The following is a 24,364-nucleotide window of genomic DNA, read 5'->3' as shown; positions in this document are numbered from 1 at the left end:
GTGTTAGCCAGGATGGTCTCGATCTCCTGACCTCGTGATCTGCCCGCCTTGGCCTCCCAAAGTGCTGGTATTACAGGCGTGAGCCACCACGCCCAGCCTGGGGTCTCTTTTATAAAGGCACTAATCCCATTCATGAGGGCTCCACCCTTATGACCTAATCACCTCTCAAGGCCCCACCCTGATACCATCACACTGGATATTAAATTTTGACAGATGAATGGGGGTGGGGAGTGCAACAACATTCAGATCATAGCATATGTTTTTGGTTGCAAGGCATCCAGAATTGGGTTGTATTATGTATGGTTATGTTCATTAAAAACATACTAGCTTTTTAGGAAATAACTTGGTAATTGCAATAATAATAATCAGTCCTGTCAGTTGATTCTCAGGCCTCAAATCTCACAAGGACCAATCACTCGTATGTCCCTTTGGAGGGGTTAAATGAATCTGTATACACTGCTCCAAGGTCGCTCTAAGGGCCTTGATGGACTGACACTCCCTGACATTGTTCTTTCCTGAGACAAAGGGTCACACCAGTCAAGGCACTAATAAACTCACCACCCTGCCCCTTCACTGCACTGGGTGATTCTCTGCATTTCGCCCCTTAGTCTGGCCTCCTGAGACTGGCTTTAAGGTTAAGGCCCCCAGCCTTATGGACTTGGGCATTAGGACTTGGTGCTACTCAGGATCATGCTTTGAAAGGATGCTGAGGCATCTAGCTAACCACCTCAGGGTGTTAAGAGGATGCCTCCCTGGTTGATGGACTCATTAGGCTTCTGACTGCTACTTCTTACTTCCCTGCAGGCTGGCTCTTTCACTTTTCTATATCACATCCCTGAGAGTTAACTCCAATCCATAAGCCTAATTCCAAATAGGAATCAGAGCTGAGCAAATGGAAAACAACCAACCCCTCTGCTTCTGTTCAGTCTAGCAACTATTTATTGAATTTTTACTCTGGGTCAAGCATTCTTTGGAACAGTGAGACCCCAGACAGAAATATCTGGGCAATCACACCGTAAGAACCTGTATTAGTCCATTCTCAAACTGCTATACCCGAAACTGGATAATCTATAAAGAAAAAAGATTTAACTGACTCACAGTTCTGCATGGCTGGAGAGGCCTCAGGAGACTTAACAATCATGGCGGAAGGCAGCTCTTCACAGGGTGACAGGAGAGAGAAGAGTGGCAGCACGAAGGGGGAAAAGCCCCTTATAAAACCATTAGCTCTCATGAGAACTCACTATCATGAGAACTCACTATCATGAGAACAGGATGGGGGAACTACCCCCAGGATTCGATCACCTCCACCTGGTTCCTCCTTCAACCCCTGGGGATTCTGGGGATTACTATTCAAGGTGAGATTTAGGTGGGGACACAAAGCCTAACCATATCAGGATCTATCTGAGAAAAGACTGCACCAGACAGATGTAATCATGTGTCACGGTGGACATGAGCTATATCTCTGATATGCAGTGGACATGGTCATTTGGAGGTGTTTGGGGCGGGAGGCTAACGTGGAGGAGATCACTGCAGGCAGAGACAGTCGGGGGCACTTTGGAGGATGGGGGTATTTCACCTGATTCACAAATTATATATTTGGATTGGCAGAATGATGTTCTGGATAAAAGATCTTCAGGAGACGCATAGGAAAGAACGAGCTTACCCTTCACGGAGGAGAACTCAGCATCCTGTTTTCTTTAAAAATTTGCCTTCAGACAGAAGCTTACTTTTAAGTTTTTATCACAAAAGCGATATCATTCTTTTACTAAACACTCAGGAATAGAAAAATTCACTCGTATTCTCAGCCTCTTAACAACGTTTAGTATTTTGTAATTTTTTTCTTCTATACATTTGTATTTTTATAGAGTTGTAACCAAAGAAATGTAAGGAAATAGATTGGAATCAGCTATCATAAGTATTTTTCTATGTTGTCTCATAGTACTCATTATCATCTTAATGGTGGCATAATATTCTATCAGGTGATTATACCAGTATTATTTTTTTGAATACTGGAGGCTTTCCCATTTATTTACTATTATAAGTAATGTTATATTTTTTCCAGCATATGGCTTTTCCTATATTTTGGATCATGTCTTTAGAACAAACTCACCAAGTTACAGTTACTGACGGAAGGGTATGAATATTTTTATGGCCTTTAAGTTAAGTCTTTCAGAAAACAAATTGGCAATATGTATCAATTTCTAGCACTGCCAGCGCCAAATGAGGGAACTTCCTTCACTGCAGTCTTACCAATATTAGCTATTACACATTAAAAAAATCCTGCTTTAATAAGTGAAAGCAAGTATTGCTCAGCTTTCTTTAAATTTGCATTTTCCCATGTTTATTTATGACTTCTTTTTCCTCATTTGCACCCAGCCTGTGTTTCAGCCAGAAGCTCTAGCCCTCATAGAAAAATGGAAAATATGAGAGGAACTTTTGCAAATGTTCCCAGCAAATAATGTTTTAAAAATCATTTGTAATACAATTCTAGTTTCAGCAAAAATGTATGTAAGAGCAGAGGAGGTAGTGAAACTAATAATATTTTACCTAGCAGGTCTAAGGGAAAAACTGAAAGAAAGCCTGAATGTGTATTGGAGCCTGTGCCTAAAAAGTTGCATTTGAAAAACTCATATGAGCCGTCTGGCTGTGCACACTCTGCTCTTGTCATTGATTTGGGGAGGGCTGGCTCCTCCACAGCCTCTCTTTGTCTGAACATCTTTGCAGGTAACCAGTGTCCCAGAGGACCAGATCCTCATTGCCGTGTTTCCTGGCCTTCCCACTTCAGCAGAGCTTTTCATTCTCCCACCCAAGAACCTGACAGAGAGGAGGAAAGGCAATGAAGGGGACCTGGAACAAGTAAGTGAAAGTAAATCTGGCTGGGACCCTTGCCTGCACCCTACACCCTGAGAGGGCACAAAGCTGTTTTCAGCCAGAAAGGGAGACAGGCTCTCTTCCATTGCCCCGACAGCCAAGGTTTTGAAGAGCAGTCACCCTTACCCAGAGTAAATACAGGTGCAAATAGACTGGAGCATTCAGCTCCTCAGGAAGGAATGGCACCCCTGGCATTATTCCTTCCAATGTCTGACATCCCTTTCCCAGCTCATGTCTCCCTCCCAATGACTCTTCCTGGGATACAGGGGAAGGGGAGCAGGAGAGAGAGAGAGAAACAGAGAGAGAAAGAAAGGGGGGAATTTGAATTTCCTTGTTTATTTCTGGGACTGTGTGCCTCTTGTCTTTAAACTTCACTGGCCCCTAAAGATCCTGGCCAATTTTAGGCTCTTCTTCTGGGGAGAAAATGAACTGCTTTCAAACACGATTTTTTGGAGAGGGATGTATTGCCTCTCTTTGCTTTAACTAAGGAAGCAACATTTCCAAAAGGGACTGTGATTTACTGTTCTTATCAAATGGGCATATAGAACTATACTGTGATCTGCACACTGTCCTGGAAGTAAAGGGGATGGCAGGACTGGTGTTTCTCCTTTTCATCCTCTAATCCCCCTGAGGTCTTAATGCCTGCACTGTTTCACCATTCCTTTCTTTCTCATGATGCTAAGTCAGGTGAAATAGAAATAAGTGAGCATGAGGCTGCAGAAAATCGGCATGAATCACACACATTTCCTCTCATGTGAGGTAATCATTGTACAGACATATTTTGTGTCCCTGTGATACTCACTGGCCATCACCTCATCCTTACTTACAGCCATCCACAGACCTTGAGCAGTACAGATGTGATTGCAGTTTCTCTGAGAAATAATTTCTTGCATTGCAGGGTTGCATATTGAAGTTGGCCAGAAATAAATTTAGCTTTTTAATGCATACATCACTTTTGCAAGACCTCTTTATTCTGAAATAGCAAGTGGCATGTGTGAACTATATTTGGAAGCTACAATATCCATCCATTTAGATAAATAGGTAATTACAGTGATGAATAGCAGCTGTGATATTAAGGCGCATACAATGAGATAAGAGTTAGGGACAACAGCCTAAGTCGGCCTCAGCTTTCATGTGGGAATTACAAAGTGATTAAATCGATGTTATGTGTTCTGAGACGTGCTAGGGAAAAGTAAAGAACAAAAATTATCCCATAAAAAGGAGGCAGCTTCTGCTTTGATATTTGCTTCCCATTGTCTCTAAGACAGAAAACGCAGAGGAGTGGGCTGGGAGTATATGTACCTGCTTTAATCCTGGCAGGGGCCTACATCCCCTGTGTGTATGACCTGATCAGATTACAGAGCTAATGATGGGTTGAACTTCTTTCATCAGAACCCGTAACAGGTCTTTTTAGAGTGTTATAAAGCCATGGATAAAAGAGCAGTGAACTAGGAGTTGAATGAAACACCTATGTCTGTTATAGCTCTAATTCACCAGTGACTGTAGGCATGCCTCTTTCTGTCTCTCACTCTCCTCTCCAGAATAAGCAAATATTACCATCTATAGTTGTCCCTCAGTATACACAGGAGTATGGTTCTAGGACTTCTGATATACCAAATCTGTGCATCTTCAAGTCCTGCAGTTGGCCCTGCAGAACCTGCATGTAAGAAGTTGGGCCTCTGCAACATGGTGAAACCCCGTCTCTACCAAAAATACAAAAATTAGCTTGGCGTGGTGGCACGCTCCTGTAATCCCAGCTACTCAGGAGGCTGAGGCAGGAGAATCGCTTGAACCCAGGAGGGAGAGGTTGCAGCGAGTCAAGATCATGCCACTGCACTTGAGCCTGGCGATAGAGTGAGATTCCATCTAAAAAAAAAAAAAGAAGAAGAAGAAGAAGAAGTAGTTGGGCCTCCGTATATGCAGGTTTCACATCCTGTGAATACTGTATTTTCCATCCACATTTTGTTGAAAAAATCCACATAGAAGTGGATCTGCTTAATTCAAAACTGTATAGTTTAAGGGTCAGCTGTACTTCCTTGGTTTCACAAGGCTCCAAGGGCTGCGAGAACCAAATTGATAAATATATTCCACTATCTTATCCCTAAATGAACCATGGTGATTTTTTACCTATTGACCTTCTCCTTGGTTTCCTACCCCATGAGGGAGCATCATTGCATGTCATGTCACCCCATGCATCCTGTCTTTTTTTTTTTCAGATTGTAGAAACACTGTTTAATGCTCTCAACCAAAATTTGGTCCAGTTTGAGCTGAAGCCGGGGGTACAAGTCATTGTGTATGTCACACAGCTGACGTTAGGTGAGTGCCACTGGGAACTGGGGAAATGGGAAAGATGATCTGTTATCCCAGAGAGAAAAGGAGGAGAGACTCGTGAAACCCTGCTGCATAATGCCTGAAAGTGGCTTTGTAGAAGGGTCCTTTTTGTAGTTATGGTTCAGAAGGATTGGTCACATCAGTCACATTGTTCTGAAGGCATCTTGCAAGAAGACTTTCTTAGGAGTAGCTTTGCCATTGAATCCCTAGATGGTCTTGGAGAAAACCTACAATTTCCATGGGTCTTAGCCTTAGTCATTTGTTTGTTTGTATATTTCTTTATTTTGTCTGTGACAGTTGGGATTATATTGGATAGTCCTCTAGCTCTCTTCATTCATACGATTATCTGATTTTATGAATCTTGGATGGTAGGCCACAGAACTTTAAAACTCCCTTCTAATTTACACTGTGTGAGTCAAAGTAGAAAGAGGAACAAACTCTAGTTGGCTTATTTATGAAAAAATCTAAAAATCCATGTCCCATTGGGCATCTACTTTGGGCTCTCTGGGAGAGCCTGTTTACTAAATGGTTCTTAATAATGTAAGACTTTTCAAATGTGTAGGTCACAAATGTGCCCATCCAGTGGGTTTTTATCAGAACAGTGTAAAGGAAGAGAATGAAACACTGCATTAGTACTTAACCCAAAATTTCAAATGGGCTCCTTGTAATTATGGTGATAGGCATGCAGCCTATCTAAGAGAAAGAGCATTGGAGCCCTTATTCCACTCCCCTGAGCTGGACATACATTGTTCAATTTATACCAAGAACTAGCAAGTTTCCCCAGGCTGAACAGAGAAGTTTACTTTCCCTAAGAAGCTGTACTCAGGTACCATTGTCATCATTGAAGCCAGACTTTCTGCACCCAGATATCAGGCAGGGGAATTGGAGACTAGACATAAGGATGGAGATCAGTGGCCTCCTTCCTGCAATGAATACTCCCTCCAGCTAACAGCTTCCAAGTGAGCATATCTGTTCTTTTCCTTATCTGTTCTTCTTTCCAGCTCCATTGGTGGACTCCAGTGCTGGGCACAGCAGCTCAGCCATGCTTATGCTATTATCAGTGGTATTTGTTGGCCTGGCTGTGTTTTTGATCTACAAGTTTAAAAGGTATGTGCTATTATCACTCAATTTAGTAGTGGGGTTGGGGTCATTGCAAATGATTCTTCCTATAACTAACTTTACTAAACTCATCGCAAGAATGTGATTTTAAATTAACCTTGAACTTCTGTTTGACAATGGGTAAAAGCAAGAATGGTTGAGGGTCATAGATTAAATGGATTTGAGACTCTGAACTCTATCTATTATGATTTATAGGTATAATGAGTTAGGTAAATAAAGACTGGCCAATGAAATCAATTTATTATCTTCAAGAGAAGTGTAAGGGGTTTTCAAACCTCAAACTTCTAAAGTAAGGTCTTATATATTCAGAAGATCTTTTTATATGGATCAACATCCATTCAGGTGGTTAAATAGAGAAAATGCAGCTAAAATTTGATACACACATGTACAGACATCGATGCATTTTTTTATCTCCTGTTGCAGCTATTCAGCATCTCTCTTTAAATTTGCATGCTAAACATATTCAACTATCATCCCTCTCCCTCTTTTTCCTATTCTAAAGGGAAATTGATTAGGAGAACAAAACTCCACATGTCTTGAGAAATTATTTTTGAAAGCCACAGAAGGGGTGGTATAACAAGATACTTATTAGAAATGTAAAATTGAAATCAATAATTTTGTACTAACATTCAAATTATAACTTCTACTAGGATGTATACTAATTAAGAGTATAAACTCTGAAATAAGACCCAGTTTTAACTTTTAGCATTTGTAACCTTGGGCAATTGCATTTGCCTCTCCAAGTCTTAATTTCTTCATTGGTAAAATGAGAATAGCAATAATATTTTATAGGTTTGCTGTATGATTTAAATGTCAAATGTGTGTAGGTGCCACATACTAAGTAATCAACAAAGATATGCTATTATAAATAACAAAGCACATGTCTGCCAAAGATGCCCTCTGTGCCATAAACTGTCACATAATAGGCCCTCAGAAATTTTATCAGTGGCCTAGAAATGTGCTCCCTGGGAAGCCTGGGTAAAGTAAAAATGTCATTAATTAATGTCAGATGAGTTTGAAAGCCTCTTTTAGTCCTGGAGTCTTTCCAGGAACTAAAGATAATGCTTTTAGGTTTTGGTAGAGATCAGTGGTAAAGGTGCCTTACTCTTCCTGCCCCCCTTCTTCCTGCTTATCTCTCCTTTAGTGGCTATTTCATTTTCTTAAAAACACCAGTTTAATTCAATATACCTCTCAGCATTAGCTGCAGCAGCAGGAATTCTATCAACACCCTCCATGCTCTCTAGAAGGACAGAGTGAGATTCACCTTCCTACTCAATTTATAGACCAGTATGTGAGTTCATGTCCTCTTGGATCAAGATGTGTTAACGCACATACCCCTGTTCCCTTTGAAGGGTGGATAAAACCTTTATGTCACAAAGTGAGAAAAGGTTCAATATAGAAACAGCCTGGTTAAGGCAACACCCATTTATTTATAGATGTACTTCAATTATATGCAAAGAACATTTCACTTTTCACTCAGCCAAGAATTTGATTGTGAGGAAGCCTGGTGGTTGCTGGGCGTGACAATCAACTAAACCAAATGTCTCATCTCTGACTCCCAGAGCAGCATAGTTACTGAGGACAAGGGCCAATAGAAGTCCTGTAAAGAGTCTTTTGTGGCTTTTGTGTCAGGTCGATTCAAAGTAAAGATACTTAAATATCACTTATACTGTGACTTGAAAAACTTCTGTTTTGTTTTGTTTTGTTTTTATAAATGCTGTTAAACTCCTTAGACGGTCAACTTATTAATGTAGGCATCTCTAAATGTGTACACTTTAATAACGAATCCATGCCAGGTAATGACATCTCTAAAAAATTCTACGTTTGTAGTTCCCAGGTATCAGCCCACCTTTTCTATGTCCCTGACAGTGAATCATGCAGCTGAGGCCACAGGAAATAAACTCCAATCAAACTGGACAATAGCAGCATCAGTTAAGAGTAACTAGTCATCAGTTAACCTTTACTTTTCTGGCTCCTTTTCCTGGAAGTTTCACTCCCAATGCTCAAGCCCTTTGGTTGAAATTCTGTTTTGGATTTTCTTTTATTTTTTTGGTCTCCTTTCCCCCACTCATCACATGGAACCCCAGTAATGGCAACATGAAGTGTGCCTGGCTTACAACTAGTACAGAGGTCAGGTTCCTAGCCCTGGATTCCCAGAGTCTCTTTTGCTTCTTTCATTACTATCCAATAGAACTTTGGCAATATTTAAAATGCTCTATCATCTGTACTGTCTAATACAGTAGCCAGTAGTCTGACTGAGGAACTGAATTTTAATTATATTTAACTTTAATTAATTTAAGTGTAAATAGCAACACCTGGCCATTAAACGCTCTGTTGAGCAGCACAGTTTAGTGTAAAGACATTTCTGTTTCTGTGTCCAGATCATTGGCCATACTGAGTTTCCAGATCCAAAGCTTCCTCTCTGTAATTGCCAGTATTAACACATTAGGACATTCATTCATCCTACAAACATTTATTGAGTACTTCCTGTGTGCCAGGCACTGGAAATGATCTCAGTATCCCAAGTGGTCACTTGACATGGAAAAAGAGAATAGAATTACTATGAGTCCCAAGCTTCCTTTAAATGAATATCACCTGGCCTCTCGCAGTCTATCTTGCTCTTGGATAGTGACTGCTATTTTCTGATATCTCAAGTAATATAATTAAAAATCATCATGAGATGGCTTTTCTTTCTGAAGACTGCCTAACAAGAATTTCTTTCCATAACTGAAGATCTGCTTTTTCTCTATCCAGGAAAACATTTGAGCTTCTATATTCCTTCCAATCTTTTTTTAGTAGGGCTTTCCTTATAGTCCTAAGCCCACTTTGCTTTCTCTAAATTTCCTCCTACAGGCGTCTAACACTCATAATAGATGGATAAATAGATACAAACTGCAGTTGGGTTTTGTTTTTTGTTTTTAGAGGGAGACTTGAGCCTATCCATATTATTCCTCTTATTTAAACCTGTATGAATGTTGGTCCAAGACATGTCTCTTGATCTCTTCATTTCCCACATTCCTTGTATGCAGAAGTGGAGTTCAGACTTATTTTCTCAACAGTCCTACAAGCGGATGTGTTAACAAATGAAAAGCAACTTGATGAATTTTTAAAATTCTGCAAATTGAGATACAAAATTTATTCTCTTCCAACCATCGATTGCAAAAAGATGAAAAATATGCCAGTTTTTAGATGTGTTATTTGGAAATTGAAATAAAGCGAATAATCTGTATAAGGGCAAGTTTATCCAAATCCTCATAGATATTGTGAGCAAAGCAGGAAAGGGGAAGCAGTTGACTCTGGTTACAACTGTGAAGTACACAGACTTATGTGATCAGGAATGGTTTAACCACCCCCAGACCTAATAAATATTACAGTTGATCCCAACCTTCATGAGCAATATGTACTTTTATGATTGGGAGGAATCTAAGTTATTAGACTGTATTTTCATTTATATAAAAAAGAATATAAAGGCCAGCATTAATTTTTAATTATCCCACATTTAGAGAGCCCAGTGTGCTGCCTCACATGGATGCTGTTCACTTTGGGTTCTTGTAAATTATATTAAACTGGCTTAGACCAGTAGGGGTCATGGGGACACCTCCTTTAATGTATGGAAAGCAAACATTAAAGACATGAAAACTGAATGTAAAAAATAATTAGAAGCAACTATGTGTTTTAAACCTATTTTCAGATTTTTTCTTCTGAATTAGCTGCAGGAAACCCGTATTAAGTGCTTCCACATTTTGCATCATTTGGAATTGGAGCAGATAGGGGAATGTGGAAGCTTGAGAATACCACTACTTGGCACAAGGACAACAAAGTGATTTTCCTTTAGAGTTGCATGGGATGTCCTGGATTAGGGTGGGTGTCCGATGTCCCAAGTTTCAGTGATATCTATGCTAGTAATTGGCTTTGTGAAATGTCTAAATGTTAGTCTAATTTCCCCATCCTTTGATGAGGTAAGAGGGGTCTCTTCTAGAAGTGATATTCTAAGATAAAAATACAATCTTTTTATTGATGAATATAGTATAGTAAAGTAGAAAGAGCACAGGATTTAAGGTAATTTATTCATTGATTCAAAAAATGCTTAATAAATGTTAACCATGTGCCAAACACTGTGCTAAGTCATGTGGATAGCAGAGAGGATAGAAAACATCGACCTTGCCTACATGGGGCTGTTAGTTTAGTGGGACAGAAAGACAGAAAACAAGTCAATAAACATTGCCTATTACATCACCCTAAACCAACACCATATTTATTTCTTACATAGGCAGTGTCCCATCGTTACATGTTTATAATGGAAAGTTGGATGGTCAGGGGAAGCCTCTCAGAGATGACATGTAAGCCAAGCTCTGAGAAGAGCAGAGGGCAGTGCGTTACAGGCAGAGGGAACAGTTGGTTCTAAGTCCCCAAGATGTTGAAGGGCTGCTTCTATTAGAGTCTCATAACTCAAAATTTGGGTCTCCAAATGATTAGCAGCATCAGCATCACCTGGGAGCTTGGCAGAATTGCAGAATCTCAACCCATCCGGTCCAGACTTACCGAGCCACAATTCACATTTTAAGGAAGACTCTGGGTGATGCTTAAGCTTGTTAATGTTGGAGAAGCCCTGGATTAAAGGAATGCAAAGGAGTCTCCCAAGGCTGGAGCACACAGTGTGTGAGGAGATAATGAAGATGGGTCAGAAGATGAATGCCTCAAGAAGATTTCAGTGTGAAGCTGCTCACTTCTCCAACCCCAAGCTAGTCTGCCTTGTGTTTCCAAACCCCACCTACTACTTTTGTGTCTTTGAATGGAACTATTTAGCTTCTCTTAATCCTTAATCATCTCCAAAATCCAAAAAGAAGCTATTGTCATCCCCTTTGAACAGATGAGGAAATGATCCAAGTATTTAAGGTACTTATCCCGTAAGTGATGCTCTGAAAATTGTAGCAAAGGCTATGAATCTATTATTTCTTGACTATAAAAAAAAGCCAATGTGGATTGATTAAATTGATGCAACCTTAGAAATAGGTGTCTTTTCACTCTGTACACACTTAGAGTCTCAAAGTCCAGCTCCTTTAAAAACTTAATACCAGGTAAAAAAAAAAAAAAAAAAAAAAAAAAAAAAAAAAAAAAAAAAAAAAAAAAACTTAATACCAGGTAAATATTTATAGGGTTTTATTATCTAATTGCCTTTTTGTTTATACCTTCTTGTTTTTTACCCACAGGAAAAGGTGCATTCCTCAGGGAGTTCTATGGGCATCTGGGTTCTGGGCATCTGGGTTCCTGGCTGCATTTGTGTTCCTTGACCTCGTAGCCTCATTGTCTCTGGGGTTACCAATATCTTTCCCTGACATGGACCCTTCCTATTAATACTTCTTCCTCCCCTTATCCCCCAGGATTTCCAGCTGCCCAAGTTTGGCACACCTGTGATCTTAACCTGATTTTGCTCCTGTCCCATGTAGGAAAATCCCTTGGATTAACATCTACGCTCAAGTCCAACACGACAAGGAGCAGGAGATGATTGGGTCAGTGAGCCAAAGTGAAAACGCCCCCAAAATCACACTCAGTGACTTTACGGAGCCTGAGGAGCTGCTGGACAAAGAGCTGGACACGCGAGTCATAGGTACATGCTCCTGCTCCACTAAGCTCGTCTGTCCTGTGTCCTCTAAACACTCGCCTGCTTCATCTGTCCTCCATACACTACTGGACTGGAGGGTGGGGGCAAACAACTACCTACAGTGACAGAATCATGTTTTAAATTTGTCTGCCACCTCTGGCCACAAGAAATTGGTAGATTTTTTTTCCCTCAGAAGTCAATCAGGATTGGAAATACTGGAGTCTGAGTGAGTTAGGGATGAAGCCAACTATCCATTACTGTCGGGCTTTTTCTTCTTTTTCTATAAAGCAAAAGTATTATATGTCCTTACTAATAATTACATGAATGTGGAATCTGGCATCAGATAGCCCTGGGTCCATTTTTCTTGCTCTGCTAATCTACTACGTCTGTGACCTCTCTGTGCCTCAGCCTCAAATTCCTGATCTGTGAAATGGGAGTAGTAGTACTTAAGATTCATTTCTATTTCTGTGTAGTACCTAAAAAAAACAATTCTAAGACTGTTGTGATAATGACATGCTGTTATGTCATTAGCCCAGTGCCTGCCACATAGTAAATTTCAATACACATTGGCTGGTACTGTTGTTATCAATAGAATATAAGATGGCAGTCAATGTCTTGATCCCACCTATGTGCTAGTATGGGAGGTAGCATATGTTAAACCTGGATGACATAAGCCAGTGAGCTGATAGGTAACAATATCCAGGTGCCTTTTAAAGAAATTCCTATTAAGCACCTGTTCTGGGTGGCTTGGTATTTAGCAGTGAATAAAACTAAGATCCCTGCCCTTGTGGAACTCACATCCATTTCTCCCTGTGTCTTCTCTTCTCTGCAGGAGGCATTGCCACCATTGCAAACAGCGAAAGCACAAAGGAGATCCCCAACTGCACTAGTGTTTAATACCAGCAAGCCACGTGGTCAACCACCTTTCTGACTTTTTATTTTTGATGATTACTATTACTATTATTATGAAAAAATAAAAATGTCTTTTTTACCTTTTGTTTACCAAGGGCCCCTTCATAAATAGCAGGCAAATGCCTAGCTTTGGGAGAAAAGGGCATTCTTAGCTGATTGAAACGAGACAAAGGGAATAAATGGCTGTATTTGTGCTAAGAGCAAAGGATGCATCTTCCCACAGCCTCCTCTCTTTACTCTGCCATTGGTAGCTTAAAGACTTTCTTTTTCCCTGTGGTCTCCCTTTTTTCAAAATTTAAGTTGGGTTGGCTTTTTGTGAACCTCTTATCCCCACAGCAGAATCACCAACACTCTCCCCTTCCCCAGACACACACACATACAACACAGATCACTTCCCAGTTAGATCCGCAGGAAGTAGGTTGGTGGGGGTGGATGTAGCTGCAGAAAGCGTGCACAACTTTGTGAAAGAGGCCCTGCCTTGTGCATGTCCATAGTGAGGCTACAGATGGCTTATTGTATATAATTACAATGTAAATAGCTTTTTATTTCCTAAGAAATAATTTAATGTTTAGTAAAAAGGAAAACAGAAAAAAGAAAGATGCGTGTGTTGGCTTACGCACTGGCCCTCAGAGCTGACCAACCCGCCAGGCCTGCTGATTCATTGGGTTTGGATGCTCTCCTATTGTCTGTCACACTTAACTCTTGCATCTCCTTGTCCATGCCATAGCTGGTTTCTACTTATGTATATAAAGGGGGGTGGGGGGAGGGGCTTCTCTGGGGCAGTTGATAAAGGAAGGACTCTAGTGACATCATAGAACATGGCAGTCGTTTTTGTTCCAAGAATGACATGAAAGGTGAAGAAGAGGCCCACTAGAGGCTTCATACTGAGACCCAGATGGGGGAAAGCAGCTTCCTCTCTAAAAGGAAAAACTTGATATTTATCAGTCTGAGAAAATATTTTTTTCTAAAGAAGGCAGTCAGTGGATCTTAAAATGACAATCTGTTTTTAAATTGGATTCTATGAAAATGCATAATGCTTATGGTGAATTCTCAGGCTATTCTGAGCTCAGAAAAGTCCCCTGGGCACTAGGTAAAGCCCAGTGAATGTCTCTTGGCATGGGAGGAGTTAAAGAGGTTGGAAGGGAGGAGGCATTTGTGGAATTATGAGTTCATGCAAAACTCTCCAGGCCAAGTAGGGGTCTAGCCTTTAGTGATATTAGTCAAAGGCAATTTTAGCAAAGCTGTGCTATTTGCTTGTCAGATGTACACAACTTCCTTAAAGTCAAATGTCTGCCTTCAGTTCCCTTAAGATAGTTCTTGCCTCTGGGGTGAGTGTCTTTCAAAGCCTGTTAGCTTTTCCAGCACCTCAGCCCCTTCACACATTTACACATACCAATTTTTTTCAATAGGGTCACGTTAAGCCATGCTGTAAGCATTGTTTTTATTTTCAGGCTTAGCCTGAGCACACTTATTTTTGAAAACGATACAATGTATATATATGGGAGGAAAGGCCACTTTTTGTACCTGTTAATTTTTGTGGGATGTTGTTCCCATTCTTCTTTGTGAGACAGAGAGAATGTGATATAGAGAAATCTGGCTGGCTACAGCATAGATCAGTATTAGGAATATTTCTAAAGATCCTGCTTTTTTGTTTCAAGGGTTAAATGGGGCAGACAATTGCAATACTTGTACTAAACACTGGAATACAAATGCATGACTCATATCTATATATACAGTATATGTACATATACTGTTCCTGGTTTTATTGTTCCACTTGAATATTTCTACTGTAAAAAAAAGACAGTGGTTTTGAAATTGTTGAAAATAAATGTATTTTTGTACATGAAAGCTACATACATGGCTGAGTTTTCTCTTTGGGGAGTTTTCTTTATCCACTGTGTCTGTAAACTATTGCTACAGTGATGCTACGTGGAAAACAATGAATGGCTTATAACGACAGATACTTGGTTTTTGCTCATGAATCTTTAGGTTGGCTCTGGTTTGGCTGAACATATCAGGACTGACCAGGCTCTGCTGGTCTGATCTGGAAGGAGGTTTCAGGTAGTTTGAGTCTGCTCCATGAATTATCATCATCCTGGGACCAGCAGCTAGCCAGGGCATGTTTTTTCATGGTGGACTGTAGAATTCCAAGTGAGGCCAGTAGAACAACCCTATGTCTCTAAGGCCTTGGTTCAAAATGGTCACTTTATTTATCTTCATCCACATTCTGTTGACTAAAGAAAATCACATGGCCAAGTCCAACCTCCATATCTAGAGAAATAGATTCTTTCTACTCTGGTACTAAGTACTATAATTGGAAACAATAATCTGATTTACTCTGCCTATTCATTTTCCACTGCCCCATGGAGCGCTTTCACTAAATGACCTATTTGAACCCATGTCAAAGTTTTTCATTCACGTATATATGGCTGGGACCTCTGGGCAAAAGTCTTGGTAGTTGCAAGGTCTTTGAGTTTGATATCAGTTCCCAGTGAGTGGTAGAGATGATGGAATGCCAAGTCAGGTATGAAGACTTAAGCAAGAGAAATGAAAAGGAGAAAAACAACATGTGTCTGTTTTTTTTCCTTCTTCCAGCTGTTCGATGCATGAAACCAACAGCAAATGTCGTTTTTTCGTTCTTTGCTTATTGGTGGCTCTTCTTCACCAGGTAAATAAGGAAATGTAAACTGGGCATCCAGAATAAGGGCTGTAAGTTGGATGTTTCTTCTTATGTCTTTAATGTTTCAAATATGTGATAAAGTTCCATGGATCTAAGAAACCAGAAATCATTTGTTGATAATTTAGTTGCATATTTTGGAAACTGGCTCAATCTTCTGGAATCATATTTTCTGCACTTAAATTGAAGATAAAGAACTAAACAAAGGTGGTTTTCTTTTGATTTGGGAATTTATTTTAAAATCATGTATAATTCTTACTATAACTTTTCTTGAGTTATACTGACCTTTTGAAAAATTTATGTAAGTTCCTGCCTCACATATTGAGAATATTCCTTAAGTATCTCAAAAAGAAGCAGGGGATTTTCTTGGTCTAAGTGCCTATACTTCTTTTAGGGATTTTTACAGTTTGGAGCTTTCAAATAATGTAAAATGTCTATTATTTGTATCCTAAGCCAAAGATGAATTTTCTAAATGCATTAGTTTTTGCTTTTTAATGGGATCTGAGTTTTTCTTGTTAATTTTATGCCCAGGTTGGTGAAGTTTCTTCCCTGGATTAAGAGAGATGAAAGAGAAATAAAGCAGTAAGAAAGTCTGAGTCAGTTCAGTCATTTGGGTAAGCCATGGCTAAGAATATAGCCACTGTATTCACCATCAGCATGAGTTTGTTAGATTTCTCAGTAGTAGACTGAGGCAGAGGCAGATGGCAGAGAGTGTGGTTGGCTTTGCAGCTATTTCCATGCAGAGTTTCTCACCAGTGGTGAGGACACTCTTTGCATCAGAATTGTCTTTAAGGGAATTCTAAACCTAATAACTAGCCCCGTGGAAACACTCCAGGGTTGTATTCTTCCAGGATTCTCATGTGCATGAAAATTTGAGAGTAACTGCCTTATCTGCCACTAAAATAGTTCAGGAATAAGTATTGGGTAAAAGTCACCTCCTTTGACTCCTGTTATCAGAATACAAGGCACCTTAATCTACAGAAGTGAGAACACCTTCCAAATTTGCTCATTTCTTCCTGGGCAACAGCTGCAACTTTGAGAGTCACTCAACGAGCTATCTGGGAAAAAAATACACTATGAGTTAAGGTGGTGACGGATTGTGCCTTGGAAAGAATACTGTGCTGGAAATTAGTAGATCTCTAACTTTCAGCAAGTAATTCTGGACCCAAGTACCTTATTCGTAAAAGGAAAACACTTCATGGCCTGCCTTCCTGGCTTGTTTTGATTTCCAGAGTGTGAAAAGCACATTGCCAATTCCAGAAGTATGGCAGTATTAGGAGAACTCCCATCTGCAGAGCAATAAACAGAGACGAAAGTGACTCCAAAAGTCACAAAGCAAGGTAATACAGAGATGAAGATGGAGTCCAATGTTTATTATAATAAGGCGGGATCCTTACTACCACACATCTCCCTCAAAATGCAAAACAGATTGAACTGCATATCACTGGGCAACAGCGGAGAGCCTGACGGTAATGCCAGTCATATGGCTCCCATATTTTGTAATGTCCAGAACAATTTAGAATCTCACATCCCAAGTACACTCATCCTTCAGTGGCTCACAGCCCTCCTCATGCCACTGCCCTCTGGACCCGCCTGTTTAGCAGCCCATGGCCTGACGCCCTTGCTTTTCCCACTGGACTGAAATGAAACTGCTCAGCAGACAGCTGCTCATCCCAGTTCCACCTGCTGGGCTGCTCATCTTTTAAAGTAATGAGCCTTATTCAGAGGCAGGAAGGCCAGAGAACAACATAAGCTATAAGGATGCCTCATCTGGATTACACCACATCCTGCCAAAATTATCTCGTCTGCTCCAACAGTACTGCCAAAGGGGACCAGACGTAACCCAACCATTAATTCCCAAGGCACTATGCATCTTGATGTTCCTTAAACTTTAATCACCATGTTCTTCACAGTAGCAGAGTGTCCTTCAACAGGCTCTTTGCATTTCTGACCATGTATCATGATGAGACATAGGTTCATTCAGAGATGAACCAATGGAACATTGTATACAAAAAATGGAGAACCTCAGTTAAGAGTTCAATTTACTGAAGACTAAAACTTGGATCCATCACTTTTCAATTATCTGAGACTCAGAGGGGTAAAATGACATAATCAAGGTACAATTTCCTTACCTATAAATTACAGATAACGACATCTACTTTCCAAGGTTGGAACCTAGATTAAATGAGATAATTTGGGTAAATACACAAATAATAAATTGATTCTGAGAAGTGCTAGTTTTATTGCACTGGATCTTTGCCCACATAACACTCTCTGGCCTCGAGTTGTAAAAATTATCCAAGCAGTCTCACTTAGGGCTGTACCTGCAGAGAAAAAAATTCAGATTTACCTAAAGAGACATGCTTTCTCCATCAATTCCCCTTCAGGAGGAATATAATTTTGTTTAAAATTTACTACTTACACATTGATCCCAAAAGTCATTGCTGCTTTTATTGCTTTTTAAAAAATATGACTGATCTAATGTTGCTTGGACTGTGTGGATGGGGCGCAAGAGGTGGACTCTTCTAATCAGGGTTGCCAAGAATGCCTCATAAAGTCAATGACTGAAAGCGCTCAGTTTCTAAAACATGTTCACTCTAACCATGTGTGGCTGCCCCGGATGTAGCCATGCTAATGGGACAAAAATACTTTGGCCTTGCTTGTTTATGTTTTTCAGCTCAGGTATTAATAACAAAATTTGCTTCTCCCTCACTGTCCCTTACCATATAGTGCTTTTGTTTCGTGAGGACGTGTGCAGTCCCAGGTCCTGGGGTCACTGACTTGGGTTCCTTTGTCCACACACATTGAAAAAAATATCCGATAAACAATTACTTGTAAAAATATGCCTCTTAGATAGCCAGAGATGCTAAGGGCACGGTTTCCCAGTGCCTTCCTTGAGCTGTGGTTCAAGGAGAGCTGTTCCAGAGTACATGCAAGATCCAGATTCTTTACAAAATGCCAGGGAAGACAGGAAAATAGATCATGACAGGCACACATGCCATCTGTCATTACAGCTTAGTCTCTGGGGAACAATACTGTTTGCAGCTATTAAAAATGAACCAGATAATGTGGAGCCCTCAGTGATTTGCTCCTGAGGAAATGTGTGGTCTGTTCCCCAAAGAATAGAGACTTCTTCAGCAGAAATGTCTGTGCCCAGTGTCCTACATGCAGATGGCTTCTGGGCTCCAGGGATACTCTTACCACCAAAAAGGCCCCATTTCTCCTCCCTGGGGCCTCTCCCAGAAGATTCTTCCTACTGTGCAAGGTTTTTCGTTGCTTACTCTCATTTACAAAGGGTTATTACTGTCAGTATCCCAGGAACTGGCTTCAATTAGCAGTCTGTCCAGCCACAGTGCATGGGGAGAGAAAGGAGGATGCTGTGGTAGCAAACAGAGAGCAAACAGGATGGTTTTTCTTGTCACCATTCTGTCTTTCTTGGTTTCGAGGTAGACTCACCTGGGAAGCACATAATTGTCTCCATAAACAACACATCTGGTCCTTGGAGTGCCAGAATGGTTTTCTTGCACTGTCCTTCCAAAATCGTATGGTTCAGTTGGAGAATTGCTGGGTTTCTTTCATTGGCAACTGGGACTTGTCAAGGGAGGAGGTATCAAAGGAAGAAGAAGGGAGAGATGGGTCTAGAGAAATAAAGTTAATCTTTGTCAATTATGAAGCTCTGCTTGACACATTTGCATTTCAACTCGTCAATTTCAGCGTCTCCTCTGTGAGGGGAAATGCAGATGCTCCCCAGATTTCTAATCTATTTATAATAGTAACAAGGCAACTCTAGGCAGCGTGTGCTCATTATGAGCTAATCATCCTCTACTATGCCTTGTGCCTTCTAATTAGTGGCATGTTGGTTGCCTACTGATCAAGTTGGAGCCTCATCCAGGCAATATGCGTGGGGAGGGCAGGTGTGGGGAGAAGGAACACTGAACCCAGTGGAGCTCAGATCTTGGCAGGCTTTTTAATAACAGGTGGGCTTCACACCTTGTCTTGAAATCCATCCTTTCTAAAGAGGCAGCCACCGTGTCCATGGGTGCTAACAGGAATATGGCAAGTCTCCAAACACATGTCTCCTTTGTGTCTAGGAGCTCTCCATAAGGAGACGCTGTCCTTCCAAAACCTCTTGGCTCGATGATATAGACCAGCGGGAGGCATCAAGTAGAATAAAAAATAAATATTTAAATGTGCATCTGTAGCTGATAATGGGGCAAGGCCCCTTTCATTGATTTATCCATTCTTTCCTTAATAGAATATTTATTGAACACCTACTTTCTACCAGGCTCTGTTCTGGATACTGGGGATACATCAGTGGCCATGACACACTTAAAATAGGGTGGCCATATAATTTATCATACACACATTGGAATACATTTGGGGATGGATGAGACACTATCAATAATTACTCTGGGAAAAGTATCATGAAACAGGGCTGTCTCCAGCAAACCAGGAAATGTGGTCAGTCTGACTTAAAATCCAGAGGAATCATTTATCCAAAGTCAGAGATTGTGTCCATGTTCCATTTACCCTTGAACTGGCATTTTTCCCCTTTCAAATCCTGACCTATGAGTGAAAATTCAACTCTCTAAGCCCCAAAACTACATTTATGGAGATCTCCCATCAGCTTTGGTGTCTTCTGAGGACCTCTCATGGGGGTGGTGAACCCCAACGTACTCAGAGGTCAGTGAGCACAAATCGAGATGGTTTTTGAAAAAGTCTTTAAAATACTGTATCCAATAGGGTTCTTAGTTGCAGAAAATAGACACTGATCCTGGCTAGTTCAAACAAAAGGAATTTATTACAAGGCTGTCAGGAACTCACAGAATCAGGTTTGAAATACTTAGCTTGGAAAGAGGCAGAAGCCAAGATAGCTTTGGAGGGATGAGAATCAGGAAGATTGGGAATATTTTTCTAGCAGACAACATCTTATCAGACCTCTCCTCTGGGATGAATGAACTGCAGTCATCAATTCTACCTTTATGTTACTGAAGATTAAAAATTCCAGGTAGGTTCCCACAACTGATAAAGTTTAGCTCTCATGCTCACTGTTTGTGCAATGAATGTTACAGGCTGCGTTGTGTTCCTCCAAAATTCATGTGTCAGAACCCTTAACTCCCAGTGCCTCAGAATAGGATTGTATTTGGAGAATAGGTCTTTAATAAAGTGATTATGCTAAAATGCGGTCATATGGGTGGGACCTAATCCAATGACTGGTGTCTTTGTAAGAAGAAGAAACTAGGACACAGACAAGTACAGAAGAAGGTCATAAAAAGATACAGGGAGAAGATGGCCATCTTATAAGCCAAGGAGTGAATTTAAAACTTCTAACTTCCAGAATTGTGATGAAATAAATTTCTGTTATTTAAGCCAGCGGTCCCCAACCTTTCTGGCACCAGGGGTGGTTTTTTTGGAAGACAGTTTTTCCACAGACAGTGGGCAGGGGTGGCGGAGATGGTCTCGGGATTGAAACTGTTCCACCCCAGATCATGAGGCATTAATTAGATTACCATAATAAGTGCGCAACCTAAATCCCTTGCATGCGCAGTTCACAGTAGGGTTCATACTCCTATGAGACTCTAATGCCACCACTGACCTGACAGGAGGTGGAGCTCAGGTGGTAATGATTGTTTGGCTGCATTAGAGTCTCATAGGAGTGTGGACCCTATTGTGAACCATGCATGCTGGGGATCTAGGTTCCTAATAGGCCAGGGACTGGTATGGGTCCGCTGCCCCGGAGGTGGGGGATCGCTGGTCTATAGCACTGTTATGACAGCCCTAGCACACTAAACAGTGAAGAAAACGATTAGGGAAGAAATCCCTAACTATTGTTCTGGCTTTTGAAGTAGGAGTAGAAGCATTTGGAGTTACTGTTCCTCTAATACAACATATACTATAGGAAAAGTTATCTCCCCTATTCCCACCTAAGGAAATAAGTGAGTGGTTATGAAGGCAGAGTGGATGCTGGACAGAGAATGAATGTCCGCTACAATAACTCCTCAAGTGATTTTTAAAATCACCATTCTTTGAGTATTTGTTTAGCATAAACTAAGAAACCAAGTGGCTGGTACTATGTTAAATGTTGGAATTTCAGATATGAATACAAAACTTCATTCCTGGTCTGGTGGAACTTCTTACTATTTAAGGAACATTCCTGTAAGTTGTTTTCAATCTTCTATCACACACTCTTTTGGGTGACAAAGTGCTTTAATAATTTAGGGAAAGGTAACAAAGAGAGGAAAGGAATAATTCTTTTATTCCCCAGAGGAAAAGTTGTGGTGAAAGTTAAGGAAGAATTCTCAAAGGAACTTTCATCTACACTAGCTATTTTTAAATGTAATTTTCTCGCACTTTTTTATTCCATCTAGAATAGTCCTTTCCTCTTCTCTCAGGAAAAATAATGGAATGCTGAAAGTTGGAGAAGGGACAGAACTGGAGGTTGAATGGGGTTGGGGGAATAGTCAGAAATGAGCTAGAAAGATGCTAGTCTGCAATGACAAGGTATTTATTTTCTATGTCATTTCAAGTTTTTTAAAATAAGCACATATTCATTTCATAGTTATTTTTTAAAAAAGAAAAGTCACATCAGATATTCATAATGGTTCTCCAGGTCTTGTGGATTTCAAGGTATTGCCTTAGAGTCCTGTTAATAAACATTTTAAGAAACATAATGAGATTGTTCTGCAATACTGATTATTAAGCATAGTTAAAACAGGAACATTCATAGGTCAAAGACAGACAATAATTTCAAGGGAACTTATAGTAGTATAATATCTGCTAGAGGATGGTTTATTGGTCTTTATAAGTGGAAAAAGAAACTGTAATTTGTTCGGTCCTTCACAATAAGTATTAAAGATACAGGAAATCATTACTCAAGATTCTTGGCAAAGAAAATGGCTCTAATGTTGCTCTATGCTTCTCTTTTATCTTTTTCCTTTCACAAAAGCAGAGAAACTTTTTTGGTTTAGTAATTTTGCTGGCAATGTACGATCCATAAGTAATTGCCATTGTTAACAAATGTTGGAACAAAACAACACCAATTAAGGTTTTAAGTGGTTATCAAACAAGGCAAGAGATTCTGCATAAACTGCAAGGTGAAGAACTTAGCTTGGGGAAAGCATCCCTGGTGCTGAGAAAATATTTTAAACAGAAGGGAAATTTTCCAATAAAATTTCTTCCTTCGACTTTAGTACCTACTTGACGCTCTGGTACAAGGTGATGGCTTGGGATTCAGGTTTGGAATTCTGGAAGCCTCGGACTTGGAGGACATAGAATGGAAGGTGAGCAGGCTCAAACTAGCCCCATTCACTTTGGAAAATGATCTACTCTTAAATTTTTTCCATTTCCAGTATGTGCTTTTTGTGAGTGTTTATTGACATGTGGTATAACTTTTCTTCCTTCAGATGAATTGTCTCTGAGCTCTCAGAATTAATGTCATCACTCCCCACCTTACGCTCATCAAGGGCTTTTCATCTCCCTTTGGCGACAGGAGCATGATGTATAATAAGAATTTCTCCTTTGAAGGGCTAGAGATCTGCGTTCAATTCCAGTTTCTGCATTTATTAGCTGTATGGTCTTGGGTAAGTCTCTGACCTCCCTAAGCCTCAATTTTCTCTTTTGTCCTTGTGAAGAAAATAAAATAATAAATATAAAGCTGGCCAGGCATGGTGGTTCATGCCCTTAATCCCAGCACTTTGGGAGGCCAAGTTGGGAGGGTCTCTTGAGGCCAGGAGTTCAAGACCAGCCTGGGGAACATAGCAAGACCCTATCTCTACAAAAAATTTTAAAATTAGCCAGGCATGGTGGTAAGCACCTGTAGTCCCAGCTACTCCTGAGGCTGAGGTAGGAAGGGTCACATGAGCCCAAAAGATCAAGGATTCAGTCAGCTGTGACCACACCACTACACTCTAGCTGAATGACAGAGACCCTATCTCTAAAATACATTAATAAATAAAAACATAAAGCATTTGAAGTATAGCATATTCTGCATCAGTAAGCATTTTCTCCACCCCCACCCTCCTTCCACACTTTTCTAGGCAACTCTTTGCTTGGGCCAAAGCAAAGCAAGGTTCAGACCCCAAGGCGTCCTGTTTGCCCCTCAGGAGGGCTCTACTCCAACCCATCCAACAACCCAGTGGTGCCTCTTCTCCCTCCTATAGGAAACAATGAAACAAATTTTGAAAAGATAATCCCTAAACCAACCCCATCACCCCCACTAATATTTACACCTGTTCTTTTGTCGCGCATCAGAGAAAAGCCACAATATCAACAATTTTGTAGAAGCAAAATTAGAGCCGGGACAGTGTAGGAGACAAGTGACTGGCCCATGACGTGGCTGGTGGGCTGCTGGAGGATGAATGCCAAATTGCTAAATGCAGCCATCCCTGCCAACTGAACGTCTCCTTTTCTTTATAACAAATATGACACCATGCAAGGTCCTCCCTCTCCAAAAGCCTGTCATTAGCTTTGTTATTATGGTTATTATCAACAATGTGGCAATTTCCTTGCATCTTTTAGGATCTTCCAATTATTCCATGCTTCTTTCTCTTCCCCTTTTTTTAAGTCTCCCTGACACCCTCAAATTCCTCCCTCTTTCTACCCCAAGTGCCACCGTTTCATTTCTTTCCTCCTCCCAAATTGTTTTCTGTGTGAAAGGATAGCAGTGACAGGAATTGAAACTAGCAGAATCTAGAATCTCTCTGATTGAGGGGAAAGAAATATTTGTAGATTATTCAACGTTCTCCACGTTAATCATCTGAAGTTTCATTTTTGACTGAAGTCTTTTCTTTACCTTAAAGTCACTGACATACATATGTATCATGAAGTTAAAACGATTGAATTACATCCTGTCA

General features: G+C 40.4%; 1 protein-coding gene across 1 annotated transcript in view; it reads left to right on the top strand.

The window, feature by feature from the left end:
- Window positions 1–14,787, top strand: part of SORCS3 (sortilin related VPS10 domain containing receptor 3) — a 630,771-nt gene extending 615,984 nt beyond the window's left edge. Inside the window, exons 23-27 of the mRNA XM_032178305.2 lie at window positions 2,725–2,856; window positions 5,088–5,187; window positions 6,204–6,309; window positions 11,769–11,929; window positions 12,756–14,787. Of these exons, the coding sequence (XP_032034196.1) occupies window positions 2,725–2,856; window positions 5,088–5,187; window positions 6,204–6,309; window positions 11,769–11,929; window positions 12,756–12,820 (564 nt within the window). The 3' untranslated portion in view covers window positions 12,821–14,787. The remainder of the gene's footprint in view (window positions 1–2,724; window positions 2,857–5,087; window positions 5,188–6,203; window positions 6,310–11,768; window positions 11,930–12,755) is intronic.
- The last annotated feature ends 9,577 nt before the right edge of the window (window positions 14,788–24,364 follow it).

This window comes from Hylobates moloch, unplaced genomic scaffold, assembly GCF_009828535.3.
Source record: "Hylobates moloch isolate HMO894 unplaced genomic scaffold, HMol_V3 SCAFFOLD_3, whole genome shotgun sequence".
Taxonomy (NCBI): domain Eukaryota; kingdom Metazoa; phylum Chordata; class Mammalia; order Primates; family Hylobatidae; genus Hylobates; species Hylobates moloch.
This window is presented reverse-complemented; position numbering and strand designations above follow the sequence as displayed.